Here is a 17,467-nt window from a genome sequence, read left to right as displayed (position 1 = left end):
GACTTTTATGATCTGCTGACTCCACCACCACCACCACCAGTCCCCCACTAAAGAATTAAACAAACAAAAAATAAACCTAGCTTCTGGGAGACTTCAATGTCAGACTGTGGCCGCTGTGTCGAGTTGTGGGAGTCTGACAAACTGTGTCAGCTACACCATGACTATCACACTGTGACACCTTTAGTTTCTTGTAGTCGTCGTTCTATCTTTGCCACCGACCTCCTTGTCTCCAAGAACACCGAGCAACCTTCCACTTTTCTCTGACCTCCTCCAAGGCCAGGTGACAGATTTACGAACCGTCTCCGCCGTCTGCTTGTCTCCGGCAAGAGTGGAATGCTCCTCCTGTCAGAGAGTCCCAACACTTGCAAGGCTTTCCCTAGTCCCGGGTAGGTGTGTCTACAACTCCCTTGATCCTTGCCGACTGCTCACCAGTCAAGTTTTATGTTAATTGCTGTTTGTATGTGCATGTCATCAAATGTAACCACTGCTACCTTCTCCCTGGTCGCTGCCAAACTGCCACTTGTCATATATGAGCACTTACAGAATCTCTTGGCATGGAAAACTATTGCAAATCTTCTTTCTGATTGTCATTTACATGGCCACCTTATATCACTTGACTCATTCCGACCACGATTAATAGCAAACGGAGGTCAACGGGAATTTCCACAGCAGAGGCTTTGTTGTCTTGACAACAACTCTTCTGTATAACGCCTCTAAGAGTTGTGGTAGCAGTTGTTCATCTCCTCCTGTCTGACCAATACAGACAATTAGTTTAGTCTGAATGGGAAGGACTGTCGGATATTCGTGTGCACAGCTTGACAACTTTGTAGCTTTGAGTCCTTTGGAGTTCTAAATACAGAAGTTAAAATATCAGACCTTCTTCAGTTCTAGAAATGTTAGTACTTGCTTTCATTTATCGATGAACTATTTTGCATCTGTCTTTCATATGAAGTCTTACTGATGTTTATCGACTTTGTGGGCATCCTTAGTGATTGAGAAATTTCACAGAATTTTTCTGTTAACACTCTCAAATATCTTTATAGTCTATGAAGCACTTTTCTGTTGACTGTTCCACAAAGGTGTGTTTCGTTTCGATCTAGTCAATGCATGGTCTTCCGTTGCTGGTCCCCGAGATGTTGGCAATGAGTTTACAATGACCCTTGTCTGCTGGGAGTGAGTTCCTTCTGGAGCTGACACAGCTGCTGTCCTCTTGATGAGGACGACCACAGTTCATTTCCACTCTCAAGCTGTTCTTCATCCCAAGTTTTAACAAAGACCACAGGGTACAGAATGCGGACTGTCTGTCCTGAGTGCTTCTACAAGCTGTCAGATCCTGCCTAGGTATTGATTAATTGTCCAGTGGTTTTCTTTATTTTTTTTTTTTTTTTTAGTTGGATCTTTAGTCTATGGCTAGGTTATTGTAAGCTGGAAAATTTCAAGGGAAATTTGGTGGTACTGTTGTATTCAACAATTCTTCCAATGCTCTATCTTAATTCCTTGCCTACAGTTGGTTTTCATTGTTTACCTGCGACTGGTCTTTCAGGTTTACTATATGTCCATGACAGCCCTCTGTGTCATCAAGCCACATTTGCTCCTCTCTTTACTCTCACATCCTGCAGAGACCTTTGAAACTTCTATTGACCCAGACACGGTCCACCATGTTTTCCCTGAAGTGATTTGGTGATACCCGCTTTACCTTGGATATCTTCCTGAGGGAGAAATACTACCATGGATACAGGGTTACATGGGGCACATATGGCTGCAAATATTGATGGCAAGGTTAGTGAGAACACACAAACACCAGCACATCTCTAATCGTCTGGAATCATGTCTCCTGGGTCACGATGTCCCTCGCCGGTGTCACCACCGACACTGGCATCCTTTCAATACCTTTCTTTGATTGTCTTGTCAAGTATAGTCGTGTGGTGATGTGAGACCAGATTTTGCCACAAGATTTCATACATTTTCGTTGTAAAAACAATGACATATATATATACCTTGATCGGTCACGGTAGTTTGTTTGTGAGTGAAGTGCTCACAGTATGGTGGAAATAACTGTAACGATGGTCGCTGGAAGATAACTTTCAAAAGAATGGCTTTGGTAAGATTTCTCAAGCATCAGCCATGATGCCAACAGTTTAGAATTAAGCGAATCGTGGTCTCATGCTACTTTCTAAAAGGTTTCAGATACTTTTGAGGTTGCTGTAGACAACTGTCCATAAAAATAACAATGACAATGACAATGATCAACTTTATTTGTCCCAGTGGGCAATTTGAACATGGAAAGGTGCTCCAGTTACAAAAATAAAAGTTAGAAATAAAAATAAGAAATAAAGTTCGTTGAAAGATGGAGCGTTAAAAGATGTCAACATGAAAAAATTAGAAAATGAAAAAGGAAGGCAAGTGACATATATATATATAAAACAACAAACAAACTTACATCAAGAATAATCATGTGCGCACCTACAGCATCACACACACCACTGACACTCAGGCCCGGTTCTACCTATTAGGCGAACTAGGCAATCGCCTAGGGCGCAGCAACCGAGGGGGGCGGAAAAAATGGCCTGCTTTTTTTTTTTTTTTTTTTTTTTTTTTTTTTTAATGAATAATTTTAGGGAAAAATGTCATTTTCACAAAATGATATTAGCAGGACACTTTCCTCTGCTTGTCGACTGACCACCACGCTAGTTTCTCAGTACATGTATGACAGGAAAACCCCACTATTGCATTATCCCAGGGCTCACCTGCAGTGACCACAGCTAACCAGCGGGGAAGTAGAGGGCGGGAGAGGGGCGGCGTTGGTGGAAGGCACCTTTTCCTCAGCTTGTAGGTTGACTTCACCACCGAGTTTCTCAGTTCATGTAGTGATGTAGTACAGCAAAACCCATTAGTACAGGGCGCACTTGAAGTGACCAGCTAACCAGCGGGGAAGAAGGGGGCGGAGAATAGACAGCGGAGGGGCGGGTTGGTGGATGGGGCCTGATCAGTGCGGACCCCTACGATGGAGTGGACCGCATTCCACTAGTACCAAGCTCACCTTTCTTTCCTCTATCTTACTATTGAAGAGGTTCCACACTTATGCATTGAAAACACTGCAGATGAGATCAGGGACAACAACACTGACTTGAGTTTGCTACGCGAGTTTCTCTGTGGTTATGACAGCTAAACAGTTGCTCAATATTGTTTACACTTACGAACTTTCAACCCGAAGGAACTTACCTAATGTCACCAACGCGTTCTTAGTTAATAAGAGTATTAAAGTCTTTAGCAGACAAACATCAAGGTAGAGCCATTTGAAGTTTATAGCATATCTATTTACTGACACTGATGGCCTATAGTCTTGTACTTACTGTTGTGACTCATGGTCGTGAATATTTAACTTTCTTATTAATTATTAAATTTCTGTTCGTTTGGTGTATTACGCTTAATTTAGTTGCCAAATTGTAATGTTTATCTTTATTATCTAAAGTGCATCTGTTTGTCTACAGTTTGAACGGATAGCTTGTTGTTATGCTCCATTAACAGAATATTTGAAATTGGTTATTAAGAGATAATGCGTACTAAGACCTACAGTCTATATACTTCTCTTGTTTTCAACAAACCCTATGCTGGACACCACGCAGTGTTGATCATTGGACTGTGTGGAGAGCTGCCCTGACACCATGATTTACAACTTTGCATTGTTAGTGTCCAGAAGACTCTCTCTTGACAGACTCTCTCATTGCCCGCCCACCTGTGAGGTGTGACTTTGGATGGGAACAAAGTAGCTGCTATCAGGGTGGTCTAGATGCTGGAAGCTGTGATAGCTTGAGTTTTAGACCACACAGCAAAATAAGACCAGAGCAAGGTGCTACACATTTCTTGTCTCCATCAGTGTGCACTCCATAAAACCTTTTACAGGAGTGTTTGAAATGCCTCTACTCATAAGTGTAGGTCTGATTGGGGAGGCACGCAAGCATCCATGTGTGTTTGATGCACGCCTGCAATTGAAAAACAGACGTACTTTTTCTTGACAAAAAGTAGTTCTTACTTATAAGTTATTAATCAAATCTGCAGCAAATTTTCGAAAAAGATTTAATTTTAATAAGCCATTCTTTGACACTTCTGGGTTCTAATGCCTCTGGTCGTAATGAGTTCTTGTAGAAAAACTCTTTTCTACTATTTTTAAGCAGCAAACATGTAGTCAGTTCGGTTTTACTTGTTAGTTCGTCTGTAAGATGAGAAAGAAGAGAACCATTGAAAGCACTTGCCGATGGAGGTGCTATAGGTGGACAGGCCCACAGGGTAGCGATAAATCTGTCACAGTTAATGACCAGTCCGATCAGACTAGAAGACTGGACAAAGAAGGTGGTGCGATGTTACTTGATAGTTGTTCGTGAGATGAGAAAGAGAGATGAGAGAAAGATTGAAAGGACCTCAGTGGGGTGGTGGAGAAGGGTAGAGATAAATCTCTACCACTTTAAAGAAAGTCAGATCACATTAACAGGGCTGGACAGCCAGAGTGGGGAAGAGGTAGTTTGAACTTTGAACTTAAAACCCACAGGACGATGTGAAAACCTCACTTGTCTGAGCGGCTGCAGACATCTCGTGCTGCTGTTTGAATTTACTTTGTAATCGTCTGTTTGGGTGCCTGGAGCGATCATCCTTCCACAGCTGAGTCAGTAAAGGTTGTGAACTGCATTTAGCCATGCAAGACTGAACAGTGCTACTGTCCTACAGCCACTTCATGAGAGTTTGTACAGATAAGTTCGCATGAATTTTATACACTGTGACATAGCTGTATATATTTTATTAACACGATTTATGTCTTTCTTTACATTAATTTCATTTCCTTTTTTCTTATAGTGCTTATTTTGATTGTGTGGATGCAACGGGTTGCGATAGCGGTGGTGTCACTTTTTGCAAAACTTTTCATTGTACAAACTGGTCCGTGACAGTCTGGTGGTCTTTAGCACATCACAGTCGTCTTGAGTTCTGAGACAGACCGCCGCAATCATTACTGGTGATATTTCAGCCTAGCTTTCTTGTTTGAACTGCGTCCATTGAAGACAGATTTAAACAGATTCAGGAACACAGTGCATTATTTGGATTTCTTTATGATATCCAAAGCATTTCTGAAAAACCAACGAAGGACATTCTACTATCTTGCGAGGTCTTGGCAAAGGCACTAATGCACAGAGACAGCAAAGACACTGAAGTGGAGAAACTCTGTTCTGAATTACAGGTTGTGGCTAGAAGACTTCCCAAGCCTAAAATGAACCCCAAAGAAGTCTTAATATTCATAATCCAAGATAAGCTATTTGATATTGTGCCGAATGTTGTAGTGTCTCTCATAATTTTATTGATCCTTCCAATTTCTGTTGCCAGTGCAGAAGGGAGTTTCTCAAAATTAAAATTAATTAAAAACTACATGAGATCAACAATGTTGCAAGAGAGACTGACTGGGCTGGCCACCATGTCTACTGAGCATGACTTGGCAAATGCACTCAATCTGAAGGAACTGATAACTCGTTTTGCACAGCAAAAAGCAAGAAAAGTGAGGTTTTAAGCATCAATTTCATGACCAGGACTAAATAAATTGCAAAACAAATGATATAACATGGTTCACTTTTTGTGAGGTGGGGGGGGGGGGCGCAGAATTTTTCTTTCGCCTAGGGCGCAACACAGCCTAGCGCCGGCCCTGCTGACACTTCATCTGAGGTTGAGAAGCTGGACTGCAGATGGCACAACAATTTCATGTGTCTCTTATTTTACATATAGGCCTGGCATAATGTTTACCTGAGCTCAATACAAATTCTCTCTTTGTGTTGTCATGACGAGTCAACTGTCAGCAGACAATGCACTCGGGGTGCACTGCCTCTCTGGTCACCAAGCGCGGTGTGCAAGTCACGTGATCAGTCTTGATAACGACAGCCGGTTCGTATTTTCTTCACACTACATCAAGATCACATGTCAAGAAGTGTCCTTGCAACAGGCGTCACTGACTGTGACCATATTTTACACTTGTAGGTAGAGCAAAACTACACTGGAGGATAGAGACCTCCATCATGGCGGACAGAGCCGGTGAAACATCGCTCGTACCAATGGGCGATGAACTGTTTCGTTTTTTCCAAGCTCATCCCCGACTAAGTCATGCAATCCTAACACGAAAGGGCAGAATCACTGCCCGGGAGGTAATTACCAGCTTCGGAGACAACGGGTACCTGTCAGACACCTTCTGTGTGGGCCAGGTGGTCCAGCGGGCCAAGGTGCTGGTCAGGGAGACGTTGGTGTGTAGCGGGCGAGGAAACTGCCAACGACTGTGTGGAGGCTTCGGCCAGTGCATGAAGGGTTAGTAAGCATCCTCATTCAGGACCACTCTCGTTAGACCTGAGCTTGGAACTATCTCCTGACAGACAATCTTTATTCACGTGGAATAAACAAATTTATGCTTTTTTTATTTTTTTTTTTTTAACATCTAGTCCTCGATCTAAGTAGAAGAAACTAAAACACTACATTATTACAAAATAAAGATATTAAAATCACAAAAGAGAAAAAAACTGTCTGACTAACAATATTGATGTTATTGTTGTTTGCATTTAAACAAAGCAAACAGTATTTTTAATAAAAAAAAGCTGTTTAAACAAGGATCACCTGAAGAAAGCTGACTCCCAGCATGGCCGAGTTTGCTCAAGAGAGCACACTTTGCAACATGCATAAATCATTCTACAATAACAATTAACTAAGACATTTTTTTAATCGGTTTTATGATTTGTGGAACACATTCTGCGTCACTGTAACCTAAACAATGTTATCCAGAGAAAGATTTACAACTGGAACAAGCTTTTATCTAGTGCTCTACTTGATCTCTCCACTACCACGGGTCCTTTCTGAGTAAATCATTCTGCTAAATAATAATAATCTGTGAGCTTGTATCGCACGGCTCCCTGGCCAAAGCCTGGCTGACCAGCTTAACAAAGACAAAACACAGAAGAAAGGCAAATCGCGGGGCTGAGTGCAGTTGACGGAGGACTTGTCATCGCTCCGCTGAGTGAAGTCTTCACAGAAGATGTTGATGTTGATGTTGATGTCAGACAGTCACAGTCTACAGGTCGTAAAGGTCTTGTTTCACATACCATACATAATGACATACTAAAAAATATGGCAATCCGTCTAATATGTAGGCAATTACAGATGTTGCCGTTATTTAAGAAGTCACGTGACTAAAAGGGAGTGTCCTGACACTGTTGTTTGAGAAAGACATGCTTCTTCTCAAGTTGATATTTCACACTGACACACGTGTACCGTCATCTGTATATGACACACCTGTACTGTCATCTTTATATGACACACCTGTACTCTCATCTTTATATGACACACCTGTACTCTCATCTTAATGACTGAGAGTTCAGTCAGTAAGGTGCCACTAAGGCCTGCCACGACTAACGACTGCTTGCCGTTGCAGACTGCCAGGAGAGACGGAAAAGAGGAAGCATGGGGCATCGCTGCAGGTTAAAGGTCAAGCTGACGATGTCCACTGATCACTTTGGCACGTGGAAAGTTGTCATCTCGGGCCGACATGTACCCCCTGGACGTGTGTGGCGACCACCAACAAAGTCTGCTTTGACAGATCATGAGGTCAGGTGTTTTAAAGAAATTGTTTGGGGAGGTATGCAATTATTACACACCTACTTTAGGTGTGAGTTACGACTCAGGTCATCACCCGAGTGCTCAGCCCACCACACACCTCATCAGGACACATCACACTGTTCACACGGAGAGTTTGTCCGTTCACAATGTGTACACACTTGAGGTTTGCTGTTATCAGTAACAGAAGACTGCATCACATAGCTGTGGTACAGACTGGAGGCTACGAGTCGCAACCCGCACTGGACCCACCTTTCACTTGACATTATTTTTCTGTTTACCCAGAAACGCCAGGAACTGGAGGAGGCGTGGATAGCAGGATGTCATGGTGTCCGTGAGATCGCCCTGGCGGTGGGGGATGACTCGCTCACAAAGGCCGAGATACAGAATTTTATTCGGTATAGCATTTCTAATTACCTATGTGATAGCGTCTGTTAATTCTCTTCTCTTTTTTTTTTTTTTTTTTTTTTTTTTTTTGTAAACAATGACCTGGTGTTTACGAGGACACGATGTAGTCAGCCTTATTATTCTCACATTTAGTTCAGTCACAGGTAAGTTCAGAAAACTGTGGACCTGTTAGTAGCAGGTGTTGTTCAGTGAGCCGCACTTGTAACGGTCACGATACAGTTGGCACAAACAGCCATGACGAAATTGTGAAGCCACGGGCTTGTAATGGCGACTACTTCTACAAAGGAGACAAACTTGAGGTCAGTAAGCCATGCCAGACCAATCAAGCGTGGTGTACAATCTTTTTTCAATCTTGCTTTCAGTACCAAACGGCGACAGCTTCGGACAGTCGCATGGCAACCACACCATGCTCCGCGGACTACTAACAGGCCACGTCACCATCCATGGCAGCTGTCACATCCTCCGGCGCTTCTACGACCTGCCCCAGAGGTTTCACTTGCCCCGCAAGTTCCTTTTGTCTCAGAGGTGCCACGTGCCCAGCATCCTCCTCCTGCCCCAGAGCCAGTACCGAACTCTGTCGATGACTCAGACTCGGAGAGCTAAGTGCTGTGTATGAGCCTAGTGAAGAGCTGAGCGACACCGAGCAGAGCGCTGGCGTCCCAACCCGGAGGCTTGCCGGTTCGAGACCCGTGTGGTGCAGCACCTCCACACACCCATCCACCCAGTTGTCGGTTAAATGAGTCCATAGAGAGCTGGGGGATGGAGACGGTTAAGCAAGAGGAGACAAAGAATGGTCACTGACATGACAAATCTGATCGGATCCGCAAATAAAATAGCGAAAAGCATGTAGTCTGAAAAACAGAAAAAAAAGAGAAGAATGAAATGTTCAGTAAAGTGGGGAACAATTAATCCTGGAGTGTAGACAAGATGACCAAGACGAAGAAATTAGGAAGAATCGTTTCTGTTGTGATTTTCTGGGACTGTAAGCTTACACTGCAGAACCTTCGAGACGGATGGGCAGACTTCGTCAGCCAAACACCCTGATTTGAGGGCGGGTGGGCGCGAGTCGCGGCGACACCAGGAATCGCTCAAGTGGAGGTAAACAAAAAGTCTCTATGTACTTGCTGTGGCAGATGAATGGGTGCGGTAATTAGATTTCGAACGCCTCGACGTGTTCTTGTGCGTCTCGCAGCAGACAATGCGGGGTGTAAGACAGTGGAGGAGGAGTACAGAACTACAACCACCCCACATCAGCGACTGAATACGACAACGGCACACAATGGCTGCCTGTCCAGGGACGTGTTCTAAGCCAGCAACAGTATTTCCGTGCGGGCTTCACGCATGACACTAGAGTTCGAACCCCAGAAAATTATTTTTACTTATTATATTTAGTATGCTCGGGCAACTTTGTCCATTATGGTATGACTGCGGTGTCTGGCCTAAATAATCTCCTGACATGACATGATGGTAGCTGTATGAATGACAGGAGGATTGAATTCAACTGTTCAGTCGGTGTTTGTATCGACCAAAAATAAACTGGATAACGGTTAATTGATGTCAATGTGTGTGTGTTTGTTACTATGGATGAAAGTATTGTATACAGTATACTATACACTATACAGCTATGTTCGATGCAATCCTTCGTTGTCAGTTTTGAACATATCTAGAATAAATTGCTAATTTTCAAGATGGAAACTTAATGAACAAACTACATGGACTGGTAACACTGTAGTCCCCCACGCCATATTCATTTTTCATAGAGGATTGAGCCCCATCCTCCCTGCCAGGATTGTCAGAACTTCCTGCACGGTTCCTCTGGGACTTGGGTCAAGGGTTGGTCAGCACTGGAACACCTACCCATTATTTACCACAGGGTGCAACTCACTGCCATGCAGCCTGTGGACAGGACCGGAGATTGGAGGGTGGTGTCGGTCCCAGAGGTGGAGTCAACAATCAGCCAGCCTTGTTGACAGAAGCAACCTGCACGTGTGTTGTCGCGTATCCAAGTACCCGACTGTCATTTCCGTGCAACTTGCGATGTGGAAATGATTGGTTCATGCGCAACGCCCGGTCAAGCTTAGCAATACTATCGCCCCCATTATCCAGTTTGTGCTCTGCTGTTCGGGCTGGTTATTAAACACCTAACAGCCAGCGGCAAACACAAAGTTTGGCAAACATAAAATGAGACAAACAAGCACATAATTCTGTGAAGCGAGGAGCAAAACGTGATACATGGGCTGAAATGAACTTCATGTTTTGTCTTATTATGAGGATAATGTTTGTTTTTGGTGAATTGTTTTGGGTGGGGGTCAAAACATTCTGATTTTTAATCTTTGCCAAAAACACGGAGAAGTGAAATGTGGATGCCTTTGAATAATGAGATAAAAAATTAGGGATTAAAACAAATCACAAGAATGTTTTGTCAAACCCTTTCACTCTCGACTTTTGGTTTTCAAGCGACCTCCTTGGCTCTTTCTAGATGCTTCCGGGGAAGATTTGAGAGCTTTACAGTACGGGTGGTGGTATCTATAACACTCTATTTTGAGCTGTTGAAACTGTACATTCTATACGCCCTCAACTCAGTGCGTCACACCCCTGCCGCTACTCCACTGGTGACCGTCAGCCGCGTGCAGGCCGACCACCAAGAGGGTTAAGTTGCTGAGCGCACGCGAGGCACCACCATGGTGGTGTACACAAACTTGCCCACGTTCCATGAGCACATCTTAACACGCGATTTTAAAGACTAACCACTGTGAAGAAAACAACCTAAATTCTAAGGGTAAAACCTCTGCTTCACTCGCGAGGTACAGACCCTTGAAAATGGCAAGCCTCAATCTTACCAAATCCCTAAAGAAGACTGGCCGATTGGGTGACACCTCATTAGCATGTTGCAGGGTCTCACAATTGCTGCAATGACAGCGATGTCAGCAGTACTCGGATCACTTCGCTGGTGCTCTTCTATATATATACGTTTTTTCAATAGCCAGAAATATTTCTCTCTTACAAAGCACCAAAAAACTTGTGAGCAGAGCACTAAAATGTGAGATCATGTTCTGCCTATAATTTATCAATTGAACAGACAAACATCACAGCTATATTGATCCACACCAACCTACACACTGAAGTCAAAGTGAAAAGGTAAAGACTTTAACAAATTTTACTGAGCTGTCCAGATACAAGGCTATCACAAATCAAGATGTGTTTGATTCTTTTCAAATCCATTTACACACAATTATTCATGCATTCTCACACCCTGTTCTGCCAACTCTCCTCCAAAAGACTTGTAGCACTGTACTTATACTATTTTTTTTAACACCCACCTGATGAAAAAGTCTTCCAAAGATCTGTCACAGCAACAGTTCATGTCTCTAATATCGTATCCATACATAAAAGAGAGTCACACACACACACACACAAAAACGGTTCTAAGTGCAACTTTTAGGAAGCCAGGAGTCTGAGAAAGCTGAAAGTCTCACACAACGCCTCTTGCACGGTCAACGTTATCTGAACTGTCCATGTTTCAATCAAAAGCTTGGAACTGGAGAGTCAGGAAGACAAATGTTGATGTCACTCCTGCATACTGTTCTGCTCTGGGGTTTCCTCTCCACGACACACTGAGTGCTGCAACTCGCGCCGCACCTCTGGGGAGATTTCATGATGCTCATGCTTATGTAGAAGCTGATACAGCTGCTCCTTCTGCTCAGCTGTTAGGTCACACTTGTATCGCTGGACAAACGTCAGCAGGCACTGATGCCATAGAACTGGCAATTTACGCTCATCTTGCATAAATCTAAAGACCCACACAACAAGAAGGAACAATCAGAACACATGTACAAATAATTCTTAAAATTTACTGAGCACCATCTTTAACTCTTGCTTTACTTTAATAGGGTGCTCTGCTACCTTATTTTGTGTTGTGTTACAAAAAATTGTCGATTAACTGTTTAAAATTTATGTTCTGTGCATAATGGTGCTACCCAAATGGTGCATCTGAAAATCCTTATGACACACTAAACTTAATGACAAACATGCTCAAAAATTTACCAAATTTAATAAGTATTCGAAAACAAACCACAACTACAGTAAAAAAAAAATTGAGAAAGATGAGCTTAGTGGTCTCAATATTCAAACGAACAATTCCAGATCTCCATCTTCCTTATGATTTTCATCACAAACATGAGAATTATGCGAGATGCATTTTAAAAAAAGTTTTTGATCTGTTAAAATTTTCAGTTATTTTTTTCTTTCTACAGACTGAATTTCAAATGTGAATAGTATTTTTCACCTTACCCCTGATTTATTAAAAAATCTGATATTATGAACATGCAAAGTCCATACTTTGTCAGGAAACAAATAAAGAACGGTCGCCACTAAGAGTAGCTTTTTTGGGGCGGGGTAGGGTTGTTAATTATCATGGGACAAAAGCAAATTTCGCTAAGCATCTGCAATCCACTTCCCTCTATTCTTACCGTAAAAAATGTGCCATCAGTGTGTCCACAGTACTGTATGGCAAAGCATACTTCTTGTCCAGCAAAGTCCTGATGAAGATGGAGGTGGCACCAGTATATTCCATCATGGCGATCTTACTTATGGCCACAGCAGAATGTAGCATTGGCACACTGTTTTGACTCAGCAAGCTACTCAAGATGATTGCTTCACGCAGAGTGCAATCACCTGCCTGTAGATAATTATATATATGATGTGCAATATAATCTTCAATGACCCAATCACAGAATCCATTAACTTGATTATTTCAAAGGTTACCATTGCTAAAAATAGATGTGATATAAACCACATAGTGCAAAATTGTTTTTGAGGGCAAGTCTAGTTAAAATTTGTTTTATGGACACATAATGCTTTATTACAGTTATGCTGCTTCAAAATGTTTACAGAGCACTAGTGCTCAATATATCATGCACCACCACTCAATACTATCTAATGAACTCTAATGCCTATTCATCTGTCTTGTAACACATTTTCACAAACATCCACATTTCCCAATATCAGTATCTTAGTGCTCTCTACATATATTTCATTGGTTATGTCATCTAGGAAGAACTGGAGATAGGGGAGGGAGAGAAGGAAACATTTCTGTGGGTGACAATATGCATTTCAACAAACATTAGGCATTTTAAAGATTAAATCTACACAATAAGAGCTAACACTGGTTTCCTCATATTGCTTGCCCTTCCTTCCATCGCTTATGTACAAGGTACTATTAAAATAAAGGGTGGAAAAGTTACAGATGCAAACTATAAATATTTTTATCAAGCTAAGGTGTAAAACACACACAAAAAAACATATTGCAGACATACCTCACACAATGGTAGAAGAATTCCTTGAAAAAGGCAGCTGGCTTAAACAGAGCTTTCTGCACAGCCTAAAGTGAAGGTAAGCAAGAAGAGCTTAACATTATACATAACAGCACTTAACAGGACAGAATGCTTTAAATTTAAAACATTGGTATGCAAAGACAACCTCCAACTTTCTTAAACTGTCATTCAAGATTGCATTTAATTTGTTTGTTAAGACTGATATTTTTAAAGTACACTTTAAGAAACTAGCTGGTGAAAATTAAAAATATCAAACAAAATTTTTAAGTGGGACTAACCGCATATAGGTGGAAGTTTAATTTCTTGTACTCTGCAATGTCATCTCTGATACGTGGCAAAAGCACCACATTAAGAAATCTGAAAATATAAAAGGAATTCAGAAAATAATGATACCAATATTACATGTGGAAACTTTCCAGGAAAGAAACACTGACAAATTCTGGTGGTGATATTTAATAGAGAAAATAAATAGCACATATTTTGACATTCAGTGTAGCAATGTTATATGTGATAGACCCATCCAATAGTTCAGGCACCAGATGGAAACAGCAACAATTCTTAAGTGACAAAAAGGTCAGAAAAGTGATTCAATTTTATCTCATAACACATCCATAGGAGTAAGTGCAATGCAAAAGTATACTGCTTTAGAGACAAACAAACAAACAAAATAAAGAGCTATACCATGCTCAGTGTGCTTACTGTTGAGCTAAGTGAGTGCTTAGGTTGGAGACAAAGATACGAGTGGCCTGATACACAGCAGCTGCTGTCCATTTCTCAGGTTTTGTGATGTAGAGAAACTGACACACACCAAAGACACTATGTCATCACTAAGGCTGAAATGTCTTATTTTACAATACACACCGTTGCCATGAGTAATTTATTTGTGGTGACATTAAAATATCAAATAAGTGGTGTTTAGCAGATGTAAAGAAAAACAGTTGACGTTCTTAAAAACTATGCAAAATACATATAAGTGTAACATTCATTTCAATAACTCATCTTCTAACATGCACCAAAATGCATTATTTAACAACCTATGGCTTATAAAAACCTTTATTTTTTCCAGCAGTTTAACATAAATGGTTTTGGCCAACACTAGCTTGGAAACTGTTTAATGAACTACTCCTTAGTAGTTTCCTTTGCAAGCAAATGCTGGGAGAAGTTACCTTAAATGTTGTTTTAGCTTTTAACTAAAACATAAAAAGTTCCCTATAAGCCACTTCAGCAGCAACTTTTCTTGCTACCGTTCCTATCACCTAGAGGGTGGGATCACAGTCTTTTGTTGATGTCTGTGTATGTAAGGCACCTGATCCCACCATCAGTGATGGAGAAAGAAAATGTAAACAGTATTTATTTATAACTTCACTGATTTTGTTCAACAAGATGAAGTTAGCACTATTTTCAGATAAACATGTCACAAAACACTTTTTTCTGTGGCAGATAAAAGAAAACCAGCTTGGACCCAGAACGGGAAACAGAACTCATCATGTGTAAAAAATAAATTTTGTACCTGCTCCCATTTATCCAGGTTTGGAAGCCGTTTAAAAATTTTGGGTAATTTCCCACTTCGGTACTTGGATAGAATTTCACCAACTGTCTGGAAACACTGTACCAGTTTTTCATCCAAGTCTTGCAATCGAACACTGGCATCATCTGAAAAGCATTAAAAAAAAACAGATTCCTATTGAGTTGATTGCTTTTGTAGATAGCAATGTATCTTTATAAATGTTAGAGTTCTTTTTCTTTGCATTTCCACTAAATCTATGGTAGATTTGAAGACAAGAGATTACCTCTGTGACCTCTTCATGTATCCATCAACAAAACCTACCTACCCGATAAATGAGTCCGAACTTCTGTCTGCTTTTCTGTCAGTTTTTCTGCAATAATATCAGCAAGTGTGCGTTGCACTTTGGGTGTTTTTGACATGAAAGCTTCCAGGGCCTTTTCATCCTCTTCATCTATCACCTGGAAAAAAGAAAGCTTGTAATCTGGAAAACTGGTTTATGGCTAAAAAATTTCATTTTGTCAAAATACTGTTTTACTTTCTTTTAAGGAAATGTCTGAAGGGAGAGTTTGTAAAACTGGCCCTGAGAAAAGTGAGTCTTTAACACATTACCCACCAACGACCTAACAAAGGTCATGGGACTACCTTTACTTTTACTGTTGTCAGCTCCCAAATAGCCTTCTATCCTCCCTCTTGCAAGCTGAAGCTTTGTAAGATTTATAGGATTAATAGCAAACCTGGTTCAAAGACATAGACTTTTTCTTCTTTCAACTTACTGTGGACATTGTATAACTTAAACAATTTGCTGACTGTGTTTATATGTTTTCTTGTTTTTTGCTTATTACTTCTATGCGAGGAGTAACAAGGAATAAACTAAACTAAATAGTGTCACTGACTACTGGTCACAGATGTTATTAAAGTGGTTCACTGTGCTCTAAGACTCAGAATATGGGAGATGGTGCCCAACCCTCCCCTTCTGCTGCCTTCTTTCTTGATCAAGTAAGCACCTATTTCTGAAAAGCTACTGTTGCACATAGCAGCTTTCTAGTCCCAGGCCTGAGCAAGTTTAAACCAGTAACCTGCTCCTATGAAGACTTACCTTGTAACATATTACTATCTTTAGAAACAGATTCTCAGAAAAGATTGGAGATCTTACATATTTTTGTTGCGAGAAAACAACATTTTTTAAGTTCTGTGGTTTTTTAACTGGATTTACAGCCACTGACATGCAGCCTATAAATAAATACTACTTTAAATGGTGCACAAACTCACCAGTGGGTCAAGAGAATGTTCACTTTCACAGAGCTCCTCTTCAGAATCAGAATCATCTGATTTTGCACCAAGAGAAACTTTTTGGTGGGCTTTTTTTGAACCTGCATCCTTTTTGCTGTAAATAAAATAAAAAATCAATATTAAAAAAGAGACTTCTGCAGATCTGAAGTGCTAAGAGTGTTGCCTTGGAATATACAATTGAAGCAGAACCAAGTTCTGTGTAATGTTGTATAGCAACCTTTATGTCACTTCAGAGTATGCAACCTGAGTAGATTAAAGCAGTCAGTAACTGAACACAACAACATCATCTGATTCTGAGTAAATATACACATAATTTCAACCTCGCAGGAAGTTTCCGTCCTCTGAGACCAATTATGATATTAGATTTTTTTTTTAAGTTATGCCATCTAAAAATACATCTGCATCTTTGTTGGTAACAGGTGAAGTCACCCATTTAACACTAAAATGACAATAGTATCTATCAGTTTCGCCACATTATGATGACAAAGTATCATAATTGTCATGGTGCACCACCCACACTTTGCATTACCTATGTGAAACTCCATGTTCTTCTTCCAGCTCTTCCTGTTGCAATCTGGCTTGGGCAAGAATTTTTTTGGACAACTTTTGGTCTACATACTGCAATAGCAAAGACAAAATTGCTAAGTTATGCCATTGAAATGGTTCAGTCTATTTTAAGCCGCTGTATGAGTTATAAATCTAATACAAAGCAAAGTACATCGATGTATTAGACCGATACACTCAAGGAGATGAAGACACAGACACTATGCACTAGCTTCGCAGCTCGCTACTGTCGCTAGCAGTTATTACCTCGTCGTCTCCGACGCGTCGATTTCTTTGTTTGGTTCTTCCAGATTGTTTAACCGATTTGTCGTGGATGATTTGTTCTGCTAGAGAAACCCCACGTTCCACACGATCCCCAAAACTTTTCTTCTTAATTTTCGGCATGTTGTTGATCCTCGTTTACTCACGACACATGTGCTCGAGCTTTGATGACGCACTTCCGGTGATGCCCGTTGGACGATTTGAGGATAAGCTATTATGAGGATTAGGATTCATTAAGAAGAAAACATAATAAAGAGTTACTTATCAAAGTTACATATATAAATTTAGATATGTTGTACATGTAAATATGAGCAACTATATTGAAAAGGCTATCTGAGTGATCAATCAAGTTCAAGCTAAGCGACTACGGAACTTCTAAAATTAGTCTCTGATTCCTTGTTCCAGCCGCCTGTGCACACAAGTGGAGAGAAGGCAGGCCAGCCGCCTAGTGAAGCTCTGAAATAAAACTATAGTT

General features: G+C 41.0%; 2 protein-coding genes across 2 annotated transcripts; one reads left to right on the top strand and one right to left on the bottom strand.

Moving 5' to 3' along the window:
- Positions 1-5,851: 5,851 nt before the first annotated feature.
- Positions 5,852-9,578, top strand: LOC112562416. The gene is made up of 4 exons (XM_025235671.1): positions 5,852-6,333; positions 7,448-7,620; positions 7,915-8,027; positions 8,400-9,578. Exons 1-4 carry the CDS (start codon positions 6,051-6,053, stop codon positions 8,638-8,640), a joined length of 810 nt encoding a protein of 269 aa, XP_025091456.1. The 5' UTR covers positions 5,852-6,050; the 3' UTR covers positions 8,641-9,578.
- A 1,600-nt stretch (positions 9,579-11,178) lies between these two features.
- On the bottom strand, positions 11,179-17,350 carry LOC112563131 (bystin-like). The gene is given in 11 exon segments (XM_025236888.1): positions 11,179-11,827; positions 12,507-12,715; positions 13,353-13,381; positions 13,384-13,417; positions 13,649-13,727; positions 14,070-14,167; positions 14,881-15,023; positions 15,203-15,335; positions 16,147-16,261; positions 16,697-16,785; positions 16,978-17,350. Coding segments are annotated over 11 exon segments (1,290 nt in total). The 5' UTR covers positions 17,116-17,350; the 3' UTR covers positions 11,179-11,604.
- Between the last annotated feature and the right edge of the window lie 117 nt (positions 17,351-17,467).

Source organism: Pomacea canaliculata, linkage group LG4 (assembly GCF_003073045.1).
Source record: "Pomacea canaliculata isolate SZHN2017 linkage group LG4, ASM307304v1, whole genome shotgun sequence".
NCBI lineage: Eukaryota > Metazoa > Mollusca > Gastropoda > Architaenioglossa > Ampullariidae > Pomacea > Pomacea canaliculata.
The sequence above is the reverse complement of the archived record's forward strand: the minus strand, read 5'-3'. Positions and strand labels throughout refer to the sequence as shown.

Coding starts and splice junctions, on each gene's coding strand:
- LOC112562416 (XM_025235671.1), top strand. CDS start 6,051: ATGGCGGACAGAGCCGGTGAAACATCGCTCGTACCAATGGGCGATGAA. Junction 6,334..7,447: donor CTTCGGCCAGTGCATGAAGG/GTTAGTAAGCAT, acceptor TTGCCGTTGCAG/ACTGCCAGGAGAGACGGAAA. Junction 7,621..7,914: donor CTGCTTTGACAGATCATGAG/GTCAGGTGTTTT, acceptor CTGTTTACCCAG/AAACGCCAGGAACTGGAGGA.